The sequence below is a fragment of the Phaseolus vulgaris genome, chromosome 6, assembly GCF_051622355.1.
Source record: "Phaseolus vulgaris cultivar YP4 chromosome 6, ASM5162235v1, whole genome shotgun sequence".
Taxonomy (NCBI): Eukaryota; Viridiplantae; Streptophyta; class Magnoliopsida; order Fabales; family Fabaceae; genus Phaseolus; species Phaseolus vulgaris.
This window is the reverse complement of record NC_143503.1, coordinates 6,013,003-6,036,055: the sequence shown is the minus strand read 5'-3', so window position 1 is coordinate 6,036,055 and position 23,053 is coordinate 6,013,003. Positions and strand designations below refer to the sequence as shown.

The following is a 23,053-nucleotide window of genomic DNA, read 5'->3' as shown; positions in this document are numbered from 1 at the left end:
TTGGAGCTAGGAAAAGCCAAGGCATTCTTTTGGTCTTTTACTCCTAGTCCTGATGCTGTCTTTGAAGTAATAGAAGAAGCTGGTTTTTTTACAAGAACTTTGGTTACTAGGAGCACTTTTGGAGAGCATTTGGTGAGCACGAGGTCCAAGCAAGAGTAAATGGCCTCCAATTGAGGTTATCTATAGGAGTTGCGTGCAAGGTTTTGGTTGAGATGGCACATGTTGGAAGTTGCAGGGTCTCTCTGGTTAAGGGATGCTGGTTGGTTAAGAGGCATAGAAGGTTGAGGAGTTACATATGCTTGGAGCCTTTTTTCTTGCTGCTGGTGGTGCTGCAGAAGAACAAGTACACATGTGAGCTGTAGCAATTCTTTGGAGTTCCTGTTTTTTGGTCTCTCTTGGTTTTGCTCCACCGCAGCTAGTGCAGCCCCTAGTGTAGTAGGGCAGGTTATTATGTATATTGATGGCTTAAATGCCTTTGGAAGAATCAAGAATCAAACAGGTTGAAAATTGATGCAGCAAAATTGTAATACAATTGAAGCATACTTTTGAGGAACTAGGGGGTTCATAAGCAAGGGTGCAAGATAATTGAAGTGCAAAGCTGAGTTTCTCTACAGAGCCAAATCTGTGAGAAGATTGGGTACTAAGGTGGGAAAGCATATCATGGAACGGTGATGTTAGATGCACAATTCTGTTGACAACCTCATAATTGCATAGTTTTGCAGCAACCATGTTCTTTGCAGCTGGAGCAGATTTAACTTTGCAATTATAGCAACCTTTTGAAGGTCCTATACTGTAGAACTATCACGACCTTTAGATGAGGCAATATCAAGCTTTGTTTTTGCTCAAATCTGGTTCAATTTTGGTTTGGTTCTGTTATAATAACCAACATGAATGGGAGTAAAGTTAAGCACTTGGAGTAGACATGCTTTGTTGATTAAAAGGAAGTATACATGTTCGGTGCAGTTTTTGGCAACTGCTAAGGGAGTCATATAAGCTCAATACCATGGTTATGAAAGCTAAGAAAAGGGGGCCAAGGTTGATGCAGGTGCAGGGCTAGCCAGGCCAGAGCCTATGCAGTGCTTTAAAGCCGCAGGTTCAATATGCTGGTCCTGGTTTTGCTGGTGTTTTTTGGCAGCCATTTATGCAACATTCATCTGGTTATGCAGCTGATGTAAATGCTGTAGAGAGTTGTTCTACTTTTTTGTGTATGGTAGGAAGTTTAAAAAGTTTTTTTCTTTAGAGGTGAGGGCCTCTTGTTATTTGTATATCTTTTTATTTTATTATTTGCTGACAAAAAAAAACATATGAGATCCCAAGCTATACTTAGTTTCTTTCAATGGATTAGAAATATATGCAGAAGTAACATAACTATGGCAAATATACGAACTAAAAAGGCGTGGAGAAATGGTCGTAGAAATTTGCTTTGATTATAAAAGACTATCAAATATACTGAGTTATCAAAGCTCATAAGTTATGCGATAGTGCTTTGAACACAAGTTCGCGTTTAATGTATTGAATTTCTCTTATTGGAGGCCTGTCTTATAAAAAGGTTGCACTTTGAATGCAATTTTCTTGAGTATTTGAGAATAAATTACTTGATGAAATAATTTATTGTATCCAAGGTTTAATACATTCCTCATGAATCGAAATTTAGAAAGTTTGAGACGAGATAAGGTTGTCCAATGTGACTTGAGTTTTTCTTATTTGTTAAAGTATTCATTTTGATCTTTTAATTTACTGACAATTTAAAAATGTGTAATATGAAATTAAAAAGTATTAATATATTAGTAATCAATATTGACTGTATAATTAACAGCTAAGTATTTATCAATACATCATTAACCAACTCAGATTTTACTATTGTAAAAGTTGTTACTTGTTTATATATATATATATAAACAAAAGAGTAGTTGTGAAGACTTTTAATTCTGAATTGACGGAAGAACAAAATGACTAGAATTTTAGTTAACTACTCAATATTTTGAATGATAAAGGATTAAATAAATTTTCAATACAAGATTCTAGAACAAAAATATATTTTAACTTTTCAAAAATATCCTGAGACAACACGATTATGTAATATACATACACACACATTTTAAAATAACAAAAATACGTCTCAAATAAAAACCAAAATATTTATTATGGGGTAAAAGAAATCCCATTCTATCGTTATTAAATCAAAATTAAACTTTTAAATTTCTCCATTACATATTATATTTTATTCAAGTTTATATTAGGAAACATCAATGGAGCTACTTTCCCTGTGTTCTACATTACTAGATCAAGCTGCATCACCTCTACCCTATAAAGTATACACATTCCAACACTTAACTTCCAAAATGCAGGGCGACAGTACAACCATATTTATTAAAATCATTTTAAATTATTTAAATTAACAATCAAGATTTATGTATTCATAATTATTTTAAAAAAAAGTTAATCAGATATCACAATTTATCTGAATATTGTTGTCTTATAAAAAAAAGTGAAAACATATCTAATTTATTTAAAGCATTTCACCTTTTCTTCATCATCAACATTAAAAAAGACACTTTAGCTCAATAATAAATAAAATTAAATATTTTTAATTATATAGATTTTATTCCTTTTTTACCATAATTATGGTAAAAACTTACACAATAAGATAATAAACTAAATATTTTTAGTTATATATATAATTATGGTAGAAAGTTACACAATAAGGTTTTGAGTAAGTTATTGTCTCTCCTTATTAATGATGTGTCGAGATTGTCAGAACTGTGTCAAAGATGAAAAAATCTCTTGACAGAGATGAAAAAACATCTTAAATTTGGATACTCTGCTGATACGTCTTATGAGTGTGATATTTGATACCTGTTGGACACAAGGACACACATCTTTAATGAGGTGTCCAAGCTTCATAGGTTTTACCATTTATTCGGAAGGGGCATAATCAGATAGTTTTTCAATAATCAAGTCCAAATCCATTGTCACACTATGAAAGACAAATATCAGGAGCAAGCAGTATCATATTGCCCAACTAGGATTACTAACCTCACATAAGCAAGAATAATTTCCAAGCTACAACCATCTCTGTCAAAAACTTGACATGTGTATAATCATTGACCCACAAACTACAAAACTGTCAGATGTTTATTTGGCATTCATTTCATAAAGAACAAGCATCCTTGTGTATGTATACTGAGGTACATGAGATTCCAAAAAATTGGGGCTAAACGACTTAGAAATTTTTATATTAGACTAGCTGCTCAAGCAAATCTTAATTCACATTGCACATTAAAATATAACCAAAGGCAGAGTAGTCTATAGTCCATATCAGATGAGAAAAACAGAACCAAGATGCCATAGAAGAAAGATTTAATCAACAAGATAAATACTACCCATGCACTTAAAATTCAACTAAAAATTCCAAATCAAAATCTTTGGACTCTTACCAGCTATACAAGGAGTTCTACTTCTTGAAATTATATAGATTTAGCAGAAGAAGGAAAAAAGATAAATATATGTATGTATATATATATATATATATATATATATATATACACATATAAATATAACGTTCAGTTACCTAAATTGGTGTGATACAAAATATAAAACTCTAGCCTATTGTCATTCTAAACTCCTAATGCTAATCAAATTAAATAAGAAAGCAAATTCAGAAATTTAAGGAAATACAGAAATCACTTATAATATATCAATATAAGATACTCTAAAATGCTCTAAGGATAAGATCAACATATCATAACATATTTCTTAGATATTCTAAGCTTTATCCTCTAATAAAAGTTTACTAAGCTTCAAACTTGGGAAAAATTAGGTGATGCACAGACTAAGAAGCCAAACTACATCTCGAAAAAAAAACAAGGTAAAGGACAAAGGTAGGATTGAGTGTTTGATTTCATTCGGGACAAAGAGACAAAGGTCATACTGCATTTATGACCGACCGGGCAGCATAGAAATTCTTGAAAAGATAATTTTAAACCTAATTCAATCCTTTATGCTGAAGACTGAATATCTCAAGCATGGAAATAGATTTTTAAGGGAGGATAGCAACTTGATAGTGGATAAGAGAGTAGATCCAATAAACCTTGCTAAGATACGCTTTTATACCATCTTAGAAAATAGACTTTAAGATTAATTCAACTTCACAAATCGGTTTATAAGATGAGATTTACATCTATATACTATAATTTAGTCATTTCTAGTCGATATATAATCTCTAACAGAAACCAATAATAATACCAACCAGACCCAAAACACAGCCGAGCACATCTCAAAAGGCCACACAAACCAAGACTTAAGAGACTGGGTGTCATCAGATTGGCCATATAAAAGTAAGAAAACGAGGAAGCGGGTGAAAAGAAGTTAGATTCGGAAAGGAACAGTGATGGGAGGACTGTATTGAAGGTTCAGAAAGATAAAATTGGTGTAGAAGGTTCAGAAGGATAAAATTGGAATAGAAGGTTCAGAAGGATAAAATTGGAATAGAAGGTTCAGAAGGATAAAACTAACAGCGAATGAGATTCTTTTTGGGAACATATTCTTTGTTCGTACATAATGCACCATCACCAAATAGTTATATTTTGTATCAGAGTAATGGATTGATACTCCTTCATAGGATGTGAAAGGAACCGTCACATAGTTACAGCCAATGAGATTCTTTTTGGGAACATAATTATGGAAAATATTATGTGTTGATGGGAAAGGAACCGTCACATAGTTACATTTTGTATCAGAGCATTGGATTGATACTCCTTCAACACCTACTCTTTTTTGGAACACAACTATGAATAATTTTCTTGTTGGTACATGAGGACCACCACCAGCATAGTAACTTTTTATATCAAGAATTGGATTATATTTCAACATCCATTCAGAGTACATTGATAAACTATTATCCAAATAAAAAAACTTGCCAAACTCAGACACACAAGAAACGGCCTAGCAATTCAGCAGACACCCAAATCTGGCCTCATCATCCAAAGCTTAAATATGATAGAAGATAAAACAAACATATTGAAAGAACACAAAATGCTGATATTTCTCCAATGACTCTTCATATTTGTCTTATCCTTCCAACGTTGGGAATTTTTCCTATCTTTCATATTCTGCTGTAAAATAAAACCTATTTCTAAATAATTTTGTGGGACTCATAACCAATGCAAAACTTAGCAATTTGTTTAGGGAAGATGAATTCATAAATCCTAATTCGCAATTTAAACTTTTATTACCTCGCTCGTAGTAAATTTCATTTGACAAGTACATGCTGTGCACATTGGACTATAATTGGACATTGTCCATGTCATGACATGGGTTACTGTTTGTATCTGTGTCTTCTTCGTAAATAGAAATCACCAATTACAAATCAATTAAGGAACCACTCAAGAAATATAATGAAATATGGAAATCACTTGTAAGAGATTATCTCTAAGATATTCTACAATGCTCCAAAGATACAACCCAGATAATATGAATTTTCTAGATATCATAACATTACTTGTGAAATCGAAACTACAACGTCCAATGTCTTCTCACTAACAATGCTAATATGTAAGAAGAAAGAGTAGACGACCTTATAGTTTTTCTTGCTCACCACCAAATTTTAATGTAACAAAGCAAAACATACTACCTAATTTGCAAAGATTGCATAGTACTAATTTAAAAAAGAGAAAGTGCATTATAATGAAAGTCTTTCAACTAGCCTTAGAACTAGTTAGAATCAAGGTAATAAGGAAAGTGACCATAATCATGTTCAATCGCTTGTAACAGACTCATGAAAGAAAAAGAGCCCCAGTTCTACTTCTTACATTCTCCAGAGGATCCAGTCCTCCATTTCTGTAACAGACTGGCAGTGTCACTGCACTCCTTCTCACATCAGAACAAGACTTCAATTTTGTGTTGAACATGGTTGAGGAATAGATGCTGCTAGGGCCCAAGTAACTCACGTTAGAATTTCCCTCCGCAACCACAAACCTAGGATACCAGATTTTCTATTGTATGGATAAAATTCCAGAACCCCAACCCTGATTCTTACATACAATTAGCTCAGGGGTGCAGTTGATTTGACACTTATACCTATCCCTCCAAGAAAAATCAGAAGTCCAGTGATAATAGCAATGTTTCCAACAAATTTAGAGTAATGGTACTATGATCGAACAAATTCCAACGGAACCGAAGTTTGAACGTGGAAGATAATTATAATAAAAGCAATCATGACAAAAAATGTTTGCAAGGTATCCGTATCAATACTTAGACGTAATATATGTTCATAGCACTACACAAGGGTTTAGAATATTATGACACTAGTTCAAAAAAACTGGCATGAGTCCAGAACACAAAATATAGCACAATGATTTAGGAATAATGACTATATCCATAAAATGTAACTTGAAAATTCCTACTGGTCGTTGAGATGAAACCTGAGCATTGCTGAGCATCATACAAAGTTGTCCAACACCTGACTCGGGAAAAGCTCAATACTTTTGTATTTTGAGAGAATTACAATTCAAATTCATCTTCAAGCTTCAATGCCTCGGCAGCAGCCTCTTCCTCTTCGTCATCGATGACAAAATAAGGATTGTGAGCCTCAGGCTTGAACTTGTAGCCGGTGAAGAAGTAGAAAGCAAGCGTGGCTAACTCAGCAGCAACCACACTGGTCCAAGAATAGCGATAGGAGGTTATGGTCTCCAAGGCATAAACCACAACCCTGGTGAAGTAAATGTAACAGATGACGACGATGTAGTAGTGGCGGAAGAGGGTGAGCTTCATCAAATTAACAGCGGCCTTGCCGTCGGTCCTGGCGGCCTCACGGAGGTTCTTGATGGACCAGACAATGGGGAAGAGAACAGCGCAGCAACAAACGACATCGACGAGGAGGAAGACCTGTTTCCAGGTAACCCAGTCGTGGCCGTAGGGGCCACTCTCGTCAATGACGACCTGAGCAATGTTGGCGATGACTTGAAGGGGGATGACAATCATGAGAACCTTCTTTTCCTTATCCTGAAGGAAGGGCTTGAGGAAGGACCAGCCGGTGCCAATCAAGACAATGAGAGTGAAAAGAGAAATGCCCTTGAGGAAGCTGAAGATGTAGAAGATGATATCCCAGCCGTGGGCGCTGCCGGTGCGCTTGATGTAGGATTTGTCCTCGGCCTCACACAAGAGATTCAAGGCCTTCAAGATGATCACGGCAAGCATGAAGTAATGGATGCGGAATGCGGTCAATCGCTTCTTGTAGAGCACGCTGATCCAAAGAGCAGCAAGGGCGAAATACACAAGCGACAGCACGAAATAGACCTTGGGAAGGATGGTTCTGCCGGCAGAGAGGTAATCGCGGGCGTTGCTCGTTCCGTCCAGATTGTACATGGCGGATTTAACGTCCATGCTGACTTTGAGCTGCTGCGGGTGGCAGTTGGCGAAGACCAGGTTGTACTGATCGGCGTCGGTTTCGGTGTAGTCGGTGTTGAAAGAGTCTTTGCCGTCGAGAGAATTGAAGGAGTATACGTACTTGACGAGATCGGATTGAAGGGCGCAGCGAATCTCACCATCCTCCAGCTGCTGGAGGACATGGAGCCAGGAATCAAGGGTGCAGAGAAAAAAGCCAACCTTTGAGAGGTCCAAATTGTTATTGGAGAGGGAGAGTCTGGAAACGTTGAGCTCAAGGCGGCCGCTGTGGGTGAAGCCAAACTGGTCGAAGGGAACGATGGGCCGATCGTCATCCCGGATCTCGGAGAAGCGGATCTCTGAGAGGGAGGAGGGGAGGAGACCCAGTAAGAGGAGGAGGAAGAGGAAGAAGGAGCAAGGTGAAGACCCCATCTTCATCACCGTCGCCGTTCCTGAAACCTTCAGATAGATCAGATCTGCCAATTCTTATCTCTATTGCTATTGCTCATAAGCCAGCCCTTCACCGTCAAATAGTCGCCAATGCAATCGATTATGTAAATCAACAACACACCAAACTAGTCAGTCAACTCCATATTCTCACCCCGCACCATTTACTATTAATACCCTTTTTCTTATTTCAATTTTCATTATTTTTAAAAACTTTAATGTTCAAATAATTAAATTACTGCTATTTTCAATATAATAATTTTTTATTTCTCAAATATAATTAAAATTTATATTTTCAAAATACATAGATATATTTTCATTAAAAATTACAAATAATATTTTTTATTTATAAGTGGAACAATACATCCAAAAAAGTTCACATGATTCGTTAGGACTATTTCTCCAAAAAAGATTAATGCAAAATCATGTGGGTTGAACCAACAATGACTTAAAAAGAGAGAATATAGTGTACTTATGATTAATGAAAAATGATCGTGTAAAATCTTGAGACTTAAGTATGGCATGAAGTATGCAATGTGAAAATTTGAGAAAATATGAAAGGCACGATATATATTGAGATATTGAAATTTGAGATAAATAAATTAAAGAAACCTGTACTGGGGTATATTAAAAAAAAAAACTCAATCATCTTACAAAAAGATTGGTTCAAGAGGAATTCAAATAAAAGAATCGACCAAGTAGTTATTAAATAAATGGATCAAAAAGCGGTTACAAAAGACATTGTCGATGTAAAGAAAGATTGTGGTAAGTAACATTAACGTGAAGTGAGAGTTGTGGAGATAGGCTCGCATAGCAACTAACAAGCTTGTAAGGATTTGGACATCTTTCCAAAAGTTTAAACCTCTAGCACCCAACACTCCTTGTTTTTTCCTTGGAGGGACATAATCCAAGGAATCGACCAGATCTTTTTGCAACAATTCCTCAGGCAATAGAAGAACATTTTGTGATAATCACTATTTAACTCACGAGATATGATCACTACAAAAAAATGGGGATTTTGACCATCATGGGATTATTTTTTTTGTTTTTTATCAAAATAGGATTCGTTTAAAAAAAATTACAAATTTTGGCAAGTCGTGTCAATTCGGCACGACTTCATATGCACAAATCGTCCCAATTAGACACGACTCTCTCATGTCATACTAAAGTCGTGCCAAGTTGACACGACTTCTGCCACGTCATAATTTTTTTTTTTTAAAAAAAAAAAATTATTGTTTATATTGGGTAGTAAGTTATGTAATGTTAAAAATTAATTTGTTATGAAAGAATGAAGCACAATCTGCTATGTTTCATGTGCAAAGATATGACAGAGAAAATTCAGTCTTTGACGTAGAAGATATGCTGACTATCGAACATCGACGCTACCCAATGACATACACAGTTAAATTAAATGAATGGTGGTGTGATTGTGGGGAATTTCAAGCTTTACATCTGCCTTGTTCACATGTAATTGTTGTTTGCTCATTTTGTCATTTACAGGTAACGACATTTGTGGCCCCAGTATACAGTCTGCACAATATTTTAAAGGCTTATAAGGTCCAATTTAATCCAATTCGAAATCAGGATTATTGGTCTAGTTACACGGGACCAAATTTCTTACCTGACCCCATCATGCGTCGACATCAATCAGGAAGACCTAGCACTCAACACATTCGTAACGAAATGGATGATTCAATTCCAAATATGTCATAAAAATGTTCATATTGTAGAACGGAAGGTCACAATTGAAGCAATTGTCAACACATACAAGTTTAATAACAAAATTCAATTCAAGTTTGATTATTAATTTCCTCATTTTCTTTATCTATGTATTTATTCATTCAATTCAAACATGATCCATACATGATTATCCAATTTTTTGTTCCTTAAAACTAACACTCTTAGAAAATTATGTATCAAATTAATTTTTAACATTACATAACTTACTACCCAATATATAAACAATAAAATTAAAAAAAATTATGACGTGGCAGAAGTCGTGCCAAGTTGGCACGACTTCAGTATGACATGGCAAAAGTTGTGCCAAGTTGGCACGACTTCAGTATGACATGGCAGAGTCGTGTCAAATTGGGACGATTTGTGCATATGAAGTCGTGCCGAATTGACACGACTTGCCTAAATTTGTAATTTTTTTAAAACGGACCCCATTTTAGTAAAAAGCAAAAAAAATACCCCATCATGGTCAAAAACCCCAAGAAAATCATGAAATAAAAACCAATTTTATAAACCAAAAATAATTAGTTGCTATAGTGACTAAATTATATATCATTTTATGGACTAAATAAATTTTTGGTTTCTAAATTAGTTTCTATTATTGTTAAATGATTTCTAAATTGGTATCTAATTAGCAACCAAGGTTTTTGCTACCAAATTTAGAATCTAAATAATTGGTAATTAAAACCTTGGTAGCTAATTAGATACCAATTTAGAAACTATTTAACAATAATAGAAACTAATTTAGAAACCAATTTTTTTTAAGTTTATAAAATGGTCTCTAATTTAGTTACTATTGCAATTTGGTCTCTAAAAATTGGTTTCTATTTGATGATTTTCTTGTAGTGGATAGTGACCTAAAACCTTATTGTACCTGTCGGTACCGGATGAGCCAGTTTTGACCTCGGTGACCGACCGAGTCAAAGAACGTCTCAAGACACGCAATAAATGATAGTAACGAAAGTTACAAGAACACTTAATGAGTCACATTCATGTCCCGAAATATGCAGGAAATATCTCTGACAAATCAGCTAAAATATTGATTAATTAGAAGACGTTACAAATATTCTCCAGATATATACCAATATACCTCCCTATTAATCAAGGATCACGATCCATATCGGTCAATAACTAATATCTGGCCCATCATGGCAAGGCCCATAATCAACACTATATATAAAACCCTTTACGGAGTAGTAAGGTATGCTTTTATCAATTACCAACATACACTCTTTACACTGAGTACTTACTTGATCATTGGAGTACCTTTTTCAGGTCACCCTCGACTGAGCATCAACATTTGTGGAATGAGACTTAAAGGAAGGAACCAGAGAATCACCGCGATGTCAGCAATTGTACGCCCAGTCTTAGGTACTATCTAGGCCCTTTTTGCCTATATAGGTACACTTATATTTGGAGTTATATCTTTTCTGAGAAAGAAGGCTTTAGAAGGACTCTCACAGAAGCACAAGTTGTTCAAGCATGGCAAGAGAAATATTCAGAGACTCCCAAATAGCTTAATCTTCCAAGGTGTCTCACATAAAGAGCGTCTATATTTGTATGGAAGACATGTTCTTTTTTAGATCCACCAAATAGTACGCACCCAGTGATGTGGCAATGTTCTATCTTCAAAATCAGATTTTGAATTATGAAAAAAAGTTTATCAAAATTCCTAATGGAGTATGGGTGATTGGTTCTTATGATTTGCATACAACATTTCTAGATACTCTTAATGAGTACAATTTTATTCACTCTTTGAGCGTCTAACATAACTTACTTAAATTGTAATTGAGAGTAAAATTCATTGTTTTAGATAAGATTTGCATAATTGGATAAAATTGGACCATAATTAGAATATTACATAAATATGATTTTCAGATACATTTTTCTCTCATCTTGATCTTGACTATCTGTAGAGATTTTGGACCTTATTATTAATAATGCAGATGAAGAATTACAACATATTGGAGAGTCTTGTTAAAGAAGGACTAGACGGTTTCACCTATCACACCCATTAGACAATCTCCCCAGAGTGTGTAATGCTGAAAAAATTGCTCTGAAGAGAAAGATTCGAATTTGATTATCCTTTGCGAAGATGTTGAAGATTTCTAGGAGAAGAATATGTCACTTTTGAAGATTGGAAATATTGGTTTTGGAAATACGAGATGTTCCTTGTGTTTAAATCCATTATATGGTCTTCCCGAAACGTCTACCGATGGATGCTCCATTTTGGGAAAGAAAGATATTGGTTTGACGATTCTATTATATTTTGAAGAAGCAATAATCGAAACCAATTCAATCTTATGCAATAAGATTCTCTCTAATTCTTAAATTAAAAATTCTTGGTAAAATGTGTCAAAAGCATAGTAAATTTCCTTCAAATATATTAGTCAAATGAATCTTTTGCAATAATTGTTTTATTGTTGGTCTTTTTGAAATCGAGTTTCTGTCAAAAGAATTGGTTATGAATGCTTGTTGAGAATTCATTTCCTTTCTTAAATTATAGTTCTTGGTTAGTTCGCTTAGTTTTAATCAATCTCTTGTTCTCTTAATTCAAGAGGTCATAAACATCTCACAAGTAGACACTTGAAGACAAATGAGATACTGAATACATAAGTAGATGTTTGTTTTGCTTAAAAGATTATGTTGAATTTGATTTACGCTTGCTTGATTGAATTCGACATCTGTGTGAAAATTGAAGGATGATAATCTTAGGATAACCAATGAGGAATTCATGGTGAATGGACTTGGGAATTAGCCAACTCTTTTTACTATTTTTCTAATCATTTATTATACAAGTAGAGTTGAAGAAGAAGATAAAGGCAAATCTCTTGATTAGACAAGAAGAAGCCAAAGCCTTAGTAGAAGCCTAAGCCCAAGCTAAGGAAGATGAAGAAACAAGAGTTATATTAAAAGCTTTAGGCTTTGTTTGGATTAGAGGGTGTGGGGGAATGGAAAGTTAAGGGTGTGGGGGAGTGGAAGTGTGAAGAAAGTTAAGGTTGTTTGGATTGGGGTATGTTAGAGTGGATGTGTGAGGAAAGTTTATTGAAATTGGTGAATGATGTGATGGTTGTAAGGATATTTTAATTATTTTTAATGATATAAATTGTAAGATTACAAATTTATCCTTGTGTATAAAAAAAATAATTTTGTGAACATTTTAGTTAATTAAAATAATGTAAAATTCTAATTATAAATAAAATAATAAAATAATAATTATTAATAATATTATTATTTAATACATTTATTTAATTATTATTAATTTATTTAATTTATATTTATTATCATTATTTTAAAAATTTATTTAATTAATATTATTATTTTATAAATTAATTTTATAAATTAATTTTACATATTATTTTTATTTTAATATTTAAACATTTATATTATTAATATTAATAAAAAAAATTACTGTTATAAATATATAAATATTTATAATATTATTATTTATTTTATTATTATATTATATTATTATAAAGCCTAAAATTTTAAATCATGTATTTTATTAATTCGGATTAATAAGGAAAAAATAGATAAAAAAAAATAGATGTACAGTGTATGATTAATTCATAGGAAATTTTATAAAAGAAATGAGGGCACATGCGTCATTACCACATTCCTAAGTGGTTTTCTTTCTCCTTCCTCATCTTTCTGTGCACTTGTGAGAAGGAACCTTCACCTTGCAACCATCTACTCCCCCGCCCCCACTCTCATTAATCAGCTGATCCAAACAAGGGGTGCACCTTATTTCCGTCTACTGGAACAGTGCCCCCTGATCCAAACAAACGCTTAGTGAAACAACATTCAAAGCCAACCTAATCCGCCACCACTACCCTTGTCTCTACCACTACAACCATGATGTGTTACTCTTTTACCTTTTTTGATGTTGCCAAAAAAGGGGCAGAAGTTAAAAATCTTTTTTTTTTTTATAAAACTGTCTTACTTGTTCCTTTTTTAATGTGTGCTTAGACATTTCTATTATTACATTATTTTATGAGGCACATATAATATGAGCATTCGACTTATTCAAGTTTTGTACCATCTCTGATACATATGTCTACTTGCTTATCGCTTTATCAATATATGTTAAGCTTTTGTCATTATAAAAAAAACGAGAAATTGTTGATACCTTAGATGGTTTAATCCCTATATAGCTTTCTAAGAGAGTTTTGATGATAGAAAACTCTAAACAAACTAATAATATACATATATGTTTAGGGTTTTATGAACCTTCTAATAATATGTGTTTTTTTCAAGTTGTACACTACAAGAAAATGATTGAATAATGATTGAATGACAATTAATTTAGAAACAAAAAAAAAATAGTTTCTATAGTAACTAATTTAGATACCATTTTATAAACTAAAAATTATTGGTTACTAAAATGGTATCTATTATTAATAAAAATTATAATATAATTAGATACTATATTTTTGGTAGCTAATAATAAAAATATTTTTTTTTATAGAAACCATTTTTTTAGTCTCTAATGTAATTAGAAACCATTTTTTTAGTCACTTTTAATCTATTTTAGAAACTAAATTTTGGTCTTTAAAAGTAATAAAAATTAGAAACTAATTTTGTAGTTTCTAATCATCATACAATTATTGATACTTAAATTTTTAATCATTATTATTTAAACTAATATTAAAATAAATAAAAAAATGTTATTATTCACACACATATATTAACAATATAAATTTATAATACATTATGAATAAAAAAATGACATTATGATCATCATTATGTAAAATCATTATACCTTGATGTCAATTGGCTTAACCAATGCGAATGATTGATCATCCTTATAATTGTTCTCGTCTTTACATATTTTGTTTCCTACGAAAGAATGTCAATTATGAATAAATTGTAAAATACACACACATATATATAAAATATACATATATTGATAATTACCTGTTTGTGTAGATAAATGTGTGAATGCCCAGTTCTGTTATCTTCATTCAAGTGTAAGGGTTTCTTGTATATTATGTTACCTTTGATATATATATATATATATAAGAAATAGTGTAAGTAGAACAATAACCTATACTTATCTTTATGTGTCACACATAAATAAAACGAACAATACCTGGTTTTGTGATAACAAAATATCTTTATAAACAACATTTTTTGTAAAATTTCCATCTTCTCCCTTAAGGTGTCCTTCTTTAATAAGAATTTTTGTTGAAGCTTGAGAAACACCTCTTGATAGTGCAACATATAATTGACCATGACTAAAAACGTGTCGTGGAAGGTAAATTCCAACATTAGGTATAGTTTGTCCCTGTGATTTATTTATAGTAATGGCAAAACTTAATTTCACAGGAAATTGTTTCCTAATAAGCACAAATGGGAGACTTGCACTTTCTGTTGTTTTATGTTTAATTCTTGATAAGAAAGATCTTTTTCCAGCATGTTGACCTGTCAAGATTTCAACATCCAACATGTTCATGTAGAACCCACGACACAATAATCTCGTCCCATTACATAACCCAGATTTAGGGTCTATGTTTCGCAACAACATTAATGGTGCACCTTTTTTAAGCTTTAAAATATGAGGTGGCAAGCCACCTGGAGCAATGGAGTGCAAGTACTCTTGTTGGTATAGACTATGTGTGTCTCCTTCAACTTCATCAAATGACAATAAATTATGTTGTTCTCCTGGAAAATGATCGATAATCATGTTATTGAGTATTTCAACATCTTCATATTTTGGAGTCAATATGGCTCTCTGAACCATATAAGATGCATCCCATGTATGAAATTGCAATTGGGGAAATGTTTCTTGTATAAGTTTTTGTATTGAACTTTCTCCTTCCCATGGTATTGCTAGTTCATGGGGTATTTTCACCATATCATCAAGAATTGTAGGTTCAATCCCATCTCCAATGCGCATGAGGTATTATGCAAAATTGTGATCTTGCAATGATCGCATGTTTTGTTGTAAATGCAATACCTTTGTGTTACTCCATAAAGGAGACTTAACAATACATGCAGAAATCATTTGTGCCTTTGTACCCTTTTGAACAACTGGTAGTACCTGGCGAAAATCTCCTCCTAATATCATCACTTTCCCCCCAAATGGAGCATCACAATCTAGAATGTCCTTTAATGATCTATCTAATGCCTCTAAAGCATATCTATTAGTCATTGGTGCTTCATCCCAAATAATTGCGGTTGTTTCTCTTAGTAGCTTTGCAAGATTAGATTGTTTGCTTATTGAACAAAAGGAACCAACTTCTACATTAATAGGTATCTTAAATCGAGAATGTGCAGTTCGACCACCAGGTAATAATGTTGCAGCTATACCAGAGGAGGCTGTAGCTAAAATAATTTTTCCTTTACTTTTATAATATGCAATTAATGTACGGTAAAGGAATGTTTTACCGGTTCCTCCTGGTCCATCTACAAAAAATACTTGACTTTGCTTACGATGAATTACATCTAAAATGGTATTGAAAGCGATCAACTGATCAGTATTCAATCTCTGTACATTGTCAACATCTTCATTAGGTATTTGTATTGATAACTCTTCTTGTATAATTCTTGTTACTAAAGTATTTTCAAATGCATCCAATGTTAATGCTGGTAAATCAAAATCATTGATTGTTTTACCATGTTGAATAAGAAGTTCATTCAAATCCCTTAATAGCATATTAAGGTTGATGCCCATAGAAGTGCTTCTTAAAGTATAATCTTCTGCCATAAAGATATAAAACTCATTCCAGAGACTTCCAACATCAGTTGGTTTACAAAAAATTAATATGGTCACAAACAACCTCCTTAAAGCATAAGGCATCTGTAAACTTGATGCTTCGACTAAGCATTCATGAATGCTATTATCGCTTTCTAAAAATCCCCATTTTTCAGCTGCTTTTTTAAATGTGGGCAATATGTTTGATTCGGTGATAATAGGTATTCCCAACTGGTTGGCCCTCTTATATGGGATAACAAAATTTCGCAAGAAGAATTTTTCTCCTTCTGAAGGAGATACAGTATAAATTCGACCAATAACTTTCTTCCTTGACCTTCTTGAGTACCATTCCTTTTGTTTGTTATGCCAACAATAATGTTGTGAAATTTCTCTATACAAATAACTTCTAGGATGTGGATCTCGACAATTTAGTGCAAAGAATTGCGTGAGCATGGTTTTGGAGACATTGTCATCATTTAATACATCACTTATGTTCTGATGCTTATAGAAGCGTACCTGATGACGATTTGGTAAATGAATTTGTAATCTTTCTACACTTGGATTCATTCTATAAAGTGTAAATCTAAATATTTTCCATAAAGCCTCCGGAGCGCAAATCCATCTAGCATCAATATATTGTTGGACTTCATCTACAATTGATCCTCTACGAACCTCCATTGCTACTCGATCTGGACCTTTGTACACATACTTGTATAAATATTTAATACTTTTAATGCTACTGCACACCTCAACATTTATATGACAATCATATTTTAGTAACAACCAAGGGTTATAAGGAACCACCCATCTATTGTCAACAGTCGTATTTCTATTTATAGATACCGGTGCATTGAAACGTCTTTTGTATTGTGGATATGAATCAGTACCTTGACATGTTTCTTCCAAGAACTCTTTAGGATATTTTTTCTTGCATTGATTGTGCTTCATACATGGTGATATTGGATTAAGAGTTCCGCAAGGCCCGTGTATCATGTGTTTTAGTACAGCTTCGTGCAACTGTGGTTCTTCTTCACTTTTTGGTATCTCTGCTCTAACAATGCTATCATAATCTTCTGGATCACGTAATTTATCATTATCGTGTAAGATAAGTAACATATGCACATGGGGTAGTCCACGTTTTTGGAATTCAGTCACATACATGTAACTTTTAACTTTTCCAAGAACTCCTTTATCGATCACATCTTCCTTCAATTGTTCAAATTTTGCACGAAATATTCTTGTGAGCAAGTCAGGACGATCTTGTGGAGTTTGAAAATTTTTAAGTTCTAATGAAATTTCACTCCAAGAAGGATTGCATCTCATTGTAAGGAAAATATCAGGTTTACCATCATGAGCAACAATTGCCATGCCATCTTCATATCGTTGGGTCAAGTCTCAACGACTACCAATAAATGATGATGGTAATATTGTCCTCTGTCCAACATTTCCTTGAATAAAAAAACACTATGAGTTTTGATATATTTATATGTAATAGATGTAGTATGTTACAAATATTATGTACCTGTGTGAGTTTGTCCTTCGTGCAAAGCATCTTGCAAACCTTGATACACTTCAGCACGAATATTATTTTGATGATTTCGAATCCATCGTAACCTTCCTGCTTAAATCTTGACATAGTTGTCTACAACATATTGTTGTAAAAGTCGTCCCACTTGTAATATTGTAGATTGATCATTGGGTCGAATCTACATTGAAGTAATCATGTATGTGTATTAATTTTATGACACAACATTGATAAGTATATTGTTGGAAATGATATATATAATTGTGTTGGAAGTTACCTGAACCATGTAGCTATAATATTCTCGGCATGAGATACTTTGGCCATTATGATTTTTTGTGTTGAAATCCCAACCATATGTTCCAAAAGGAAATAATAGTGGATATTGTAAAGGGTCATAATATCCCACAATTTATTGAATGTTTATTAAGTTCCCATCATAACTTACAACTTTAATGTCTCGTCCACGTGCCATTGATTCTGTGTCCCCAATAACAATAATTGTTGCCACTTGAGATGCAGTTGGAAGATTATATTGTGGTTGATTGGCAGGACGCTCTTTAATGAGTAAAGTACATTCATGAATATTTTGTTCTTGAGCAAGTTGTCTAAATACATGCACAAATGGATTGCACTGATGTATTATTTGTTACAACTTATTAACAATGGTTTGATGAAGATGAGGAGTTTCCAACATCCTATTTTGTAATTCATGTGCAGTGTCATAAATGTACAATTGCAAAAAACGTGGTCTGGAAGCCTCATTTGGAAAAATCCCTCCAATCCTGTGATACTTTGCACCTTGAGCACGGAAACTATATATACCACGACCAGTTGCAACTATATTTTCATCCATGTGAACACCAAGTGAAGTGAATGAAAGAACATGGTTGTAACTTCTAATATGTTTTCTAAAATGTCTACTTTCAGAAGAAGAACCAGAAAATATTTGAATCAACTCATCCGGAGCAGTAACATGTGGAAGTATGACTTTTCCATCTGAACAACACATATCACGTGATTCATGGTAAAATAATCGTGCATGACAATGTGCACATGTAGTCGGAGTAGACAATTGAAACATTACCATCACCATAGTATTTCTAAAATTTCGAGCTGAGTTATGCGTCCGTCGAAATCTATATTGCATTCCTACATGTATAATAAGTTGTCAATAAAGTTAAGTATTTCATTGAACTTCCATCACGTAAATATTGTGATAAAAGTATACTAACCATGTTCAATGTGAATGAAATTTGTTTTACTTGGTCCTGCTTCATTATCATTTGATCCTTGAAAGTTATGTGGTGTAAAAGTATAAGCTGTCAAGTTAAATAAATGAATGTGCACATGTAGACAGAGTAGACAATTAAAACATTACCATCGCAATAGTATTTCTAAAATTTCAAGCACAGTTATGCGTTCGTCGAAATCTATGTTGCATTTTTACATGTATAATAATTTATCAAAAAAGTAAAGTATTTCATTGAACTTTTATCACATATATATTGCAATAAAAGTATACTAACCATGTTCAATGTCAATGACATCTGTGTTACTTGGTCCCGCTTCATTATCATTTGATCCTTGAAAGTTATGTGGGGTAAAAGTATAACATGTCAAGCTAAATAAATGAATAAAATTATATAGAAAAAATTAAAGCAATAATATGTGTTACCTGCATTATTTAATGACCGAGCCAAATGTCGAATAGATGACAATGTCCTTCCTGAAACCAGAAATTGTAATGTGGATAATATTGTTTCTCCTTTCTCTATAAATTTTTCTTCGTATAGATATTCCATTTGTCCTTTAAAAGATTTTTTGGAAATTGACATCTTATGCATAAAAGTGTACTAACCAGGTTCAGTAACATGTGTGTTACTTGGTGTTGCTTCGTTAACATTAGATCCTTCAAATATCAAGTTAAATGAATGAGTGAATAAAACTACATACATAATCAAGTTATATAATATTTTTGTTACCTGCATTATTTATTGATCGAGCCAAATGTCGAATAGATGTCAATCTCTTTCCTGAATCAATATTTGTCATACGAATAGTATTGTTTCTCCTTTCTCTATATTAGTTTTTCTTCGTATAGACAGTTGTTTTTTAAAATATTTTTTGAACATTGACATCTTATGCATAAAAGTGTACTAACCAGGTTGAGTAAATAGACAGTTGTTTTTTAAAATATTTTTTGAACATTGACATCTTATGCATAAAAGTGTACTAACCAGGTTGAGTAACATGTGTGTTACTTGACGTTGCTTCGTTATCGTTAGATCCTTCAAATATCAAGTTAAATGAATGAATGAATAAAATTATATATTAAAAAAATTATTACAAAATAATATTTGCTTTGTTATGTAATATTTTTGTTACCTGCATTATTTATTGATCGAGCCAAATGTCGAATAGATGTTAATCTCCTTCCTAAAACAATATTGGGATATGTTATTGTTAGATCCTTCAAATGTCAAGTTAAATGAAGGAATAAATAAAACTATATAAAAAAAATTTAAAAGTAATAATTGTGAAAAGTTAAATGTATATATAACATCTTTGATAACTGCATTATTGATTGATCGAGCCAAATGTCGAATTGATTTCAATCTCCTTTCTCATTCTTCGTTTTATGTTTGCAATATTTAGCTTCAAGTTTGGTTTTGTCATTCTACTCTTCATCTTTTGTATTTATATTTTCAATTTTGTTGTGTAATGTATTAAAATGTAAAAAAATAATAAACATTAGAAAAATTATTTAAAAAATTATAAAATATAAATCAAAACTAAAAGCAAAACAAATATAAAAACACTGTTGCAAACAAATAAAGAAAACCAAGAATCAGTAATGCAATGCAAACATACATACAGCAAGAAAAAAAAATTAGTATGTGACAGAAAATAGATAGCTAAATTAAAAATATTTTCAGAAAATATTTTACAAAATGTGAAAATAAATATATAAAATATGATAATATTTAAAAAAACACTTTGATCTATATATTAAATATTGTTTATGTAAATGAAAAATATAAATAAAAAATATCTTCATAAAATAATTCGCAAAATGTAAAAATAAATATATAAAATATGATAATATTTTAAAAAACATTTTCATCAATATATTATTTAAAAAAGTAGCGTAAAAAAAATATCTTTAGAAAATATTTTTCAAAAAAATGTGAAAATAAATGTATAAAAAGCACTTATATTTTCCATTTGGTTATGTAATGTATTAAAATGTAAAAAAATAATAATAAACATTAAAATAATTATTTAAAATTTTTTAAAATATAAATCAATACTAAAAGCACAACAAATTATAAAAACACTATTGCAATGCAAGCATACATATAGCAAGAAAAAAAAAGTATGTGACAGAAAATAGATAGTTAAATTAATAATATTTTCAGAAAATATTTTACGAAATGTGAGAATAAATACATAAAATATGATAATATTTAAAAAAATATTTTTATGTATATATTATTTAATATTATTTATTTAGATGGAAAAAATAGATAGCGTAAATAAAAAAATATATTCAGAATATATTTTTCAAAATGTGAAAATAAATATATAAAATATGAAAATATATAAAAAAAAAATTTTAATCCATATATTATTTAATAGTATTTATTCAAATTTTATTATTTAATAGTATTTTATTCAAATTTTATCCTTATATTTATTTATTTTATTATTTTTAAAAATATATGGGAGGAGATATTTTTATTTTGTGACTTCTTTATTTTTAAAAACTAAATTTTGAATTTTAAATATTAAATTTTAAATTTTAAATTACCTATATATAGGGATCTCCTCTTAATTACCATTTTAAATTTAAAATAGTGAATTTTAAATTTTAAATTATGAATTTTGAATATTAAATATTAAATATTAAATTTTAAATTTTAAATTACCTAAGAGATCTCCTCTTAACTACCATTTAAAATTTAAAATTTAAAATTTTGAATTTTGAATATTTAATTTTTAATTTTTTAAAAACTAAATTTTGAATTTTAAATATTAAATATTAAATTTTATATTTTAAATTACCGGAATCTCCTCTTAACTGCCATTTAAAATTTAAAATTTTGAATTTTGAATTTTAATTTTAATTTGTTAATATTTAATTTTGAATTTTTAATATTTAATTTTGTATACGTTTTATGTACTAATAAATTTTAAATTTTAAATATTAAATTTTAAATTTTAAATTATCTATATATAGGAGATCTCCTTTTAACTACCATTTTAAATTTAAAATAGTGAATTTTGAATTTTGAATTTTAAATATTAAATATTAAATTTTAAATTTTAAGTTAGCTATATATAGGGGATTTCCTCTTAACTACCATTTTAAATTTTAAATTTTAAATTTTAAATTTTGAATTTTGAATATTTAATTTTTAATTTCGTATACGTTTTATGTACTAATACTAATATATTAATATAATAACTCACCAAACAAGGGTTAAGAAAATCCCCGTAATCCCTAAACCCCTAATAAACAATTTTCGAATTCTAAGGAACAAACCATAATCCCTGCAACTCACCAATCACTGCTATGCCTCTAACTTCCTATATGTTTTCTCATATATATTTGTTTGTGGGAGCACAATAATTATAATATTGTCATCATATAATGCCAAATACATTCATAAATGAATAATCAATATTGTCATCATATAATGCCAAAGACATTCATAAATGAATAATCAATAAAAGTAAAATCAGAATATATACTTTATAGTTGAAAAACAACACTTACGGATTGAACGGAAGTGGTGGTTCTGGAACGGAAGTGGTTCTGGAACATGCGACTTCTGGTAATTTGAATTTGAAAACAGAAAGTTTGATGGGATAAAAGTGAAGATGATCGGGAGAAAAAGATGATTGAAAGTTTGATGGGATAAAAGTGAAGATGATCGGGAGAAAAATATGATATAAATTTTGATGGAATAAAAGTAAAGATGATCGGGAGAAAAAGAGGATAGAAAGTTTGATGTGATAAAAGTGAAGATGAACAGGAGAAAAAGATGATAAAAATTTTAATGAAAAGGAGAAAAAGATGATAAAAAGTTTAACCAAAAGGAGAAAAAGATGATAAAAAGTTTAACCAAAAGGAGAAAAAGATGATAGAAAGTTTGATGGGATAAAAGTGGAGAATGAATTGGATGCAATTGTAGAATGTTTAAACTCTTTGAGATATAAAATTTAAACTCTTTACAAAATGACAAATAAAATAATAAGATATA

General features: G+C 31.3%; 1 protein-coding gene and 2 pseudogenes across 1 annotated transcript; all 3 read right to left on the bottom strand.

Annotated features, from left to right (window-relative positions):
- Positions 1 to 6,228: 6,228 nt before the first annotated feature.
- Positions 6,229 to 7,986, bottom strand: LOC137830930 (Lung seven transmembrane receptor family protein). The gene has a single exon (XM_068638344.2). It carries the CDS (start codon positions 7,819 to 7,821, stop codon positions 6,502 to 6,504), a length of 1,320 nt encoding a protein of 439 aa, XP_068494445.2. The 5' UTR covers positions 7,822 to 7,986; the 3' UTR covers positions 6,229 to 6,501.
- Positions 7,987 to 14,623: 6,637 nt separating this feature from the next.
- LOC150026288 (uncharacterized) lies at positions 14,624 to 17,629 on the bottom strand (annotated as a pseudogene).
- Positions 17,630 to 17,775: 146 nt separating this feature from the next.
- On the bottom strand, positions 17,776 to 19,838 carry LOC150026287 (uncharacterized; annotated as a pseudogene).
- Between the last annotated feature and the right edge of the window lie 3,215 nt (positions 19,839 to 23,053).

What these genes read in the sequence shown, in the direction of transcription:
- LOC137830930 (XM_068638344.2), bottom strand. Translation starts at nt 7,821, where the DNA reads ATGAAGATGGGGTCTTCACCTTGCTCCTTCTTCCTCTTCCTCCTCCTC.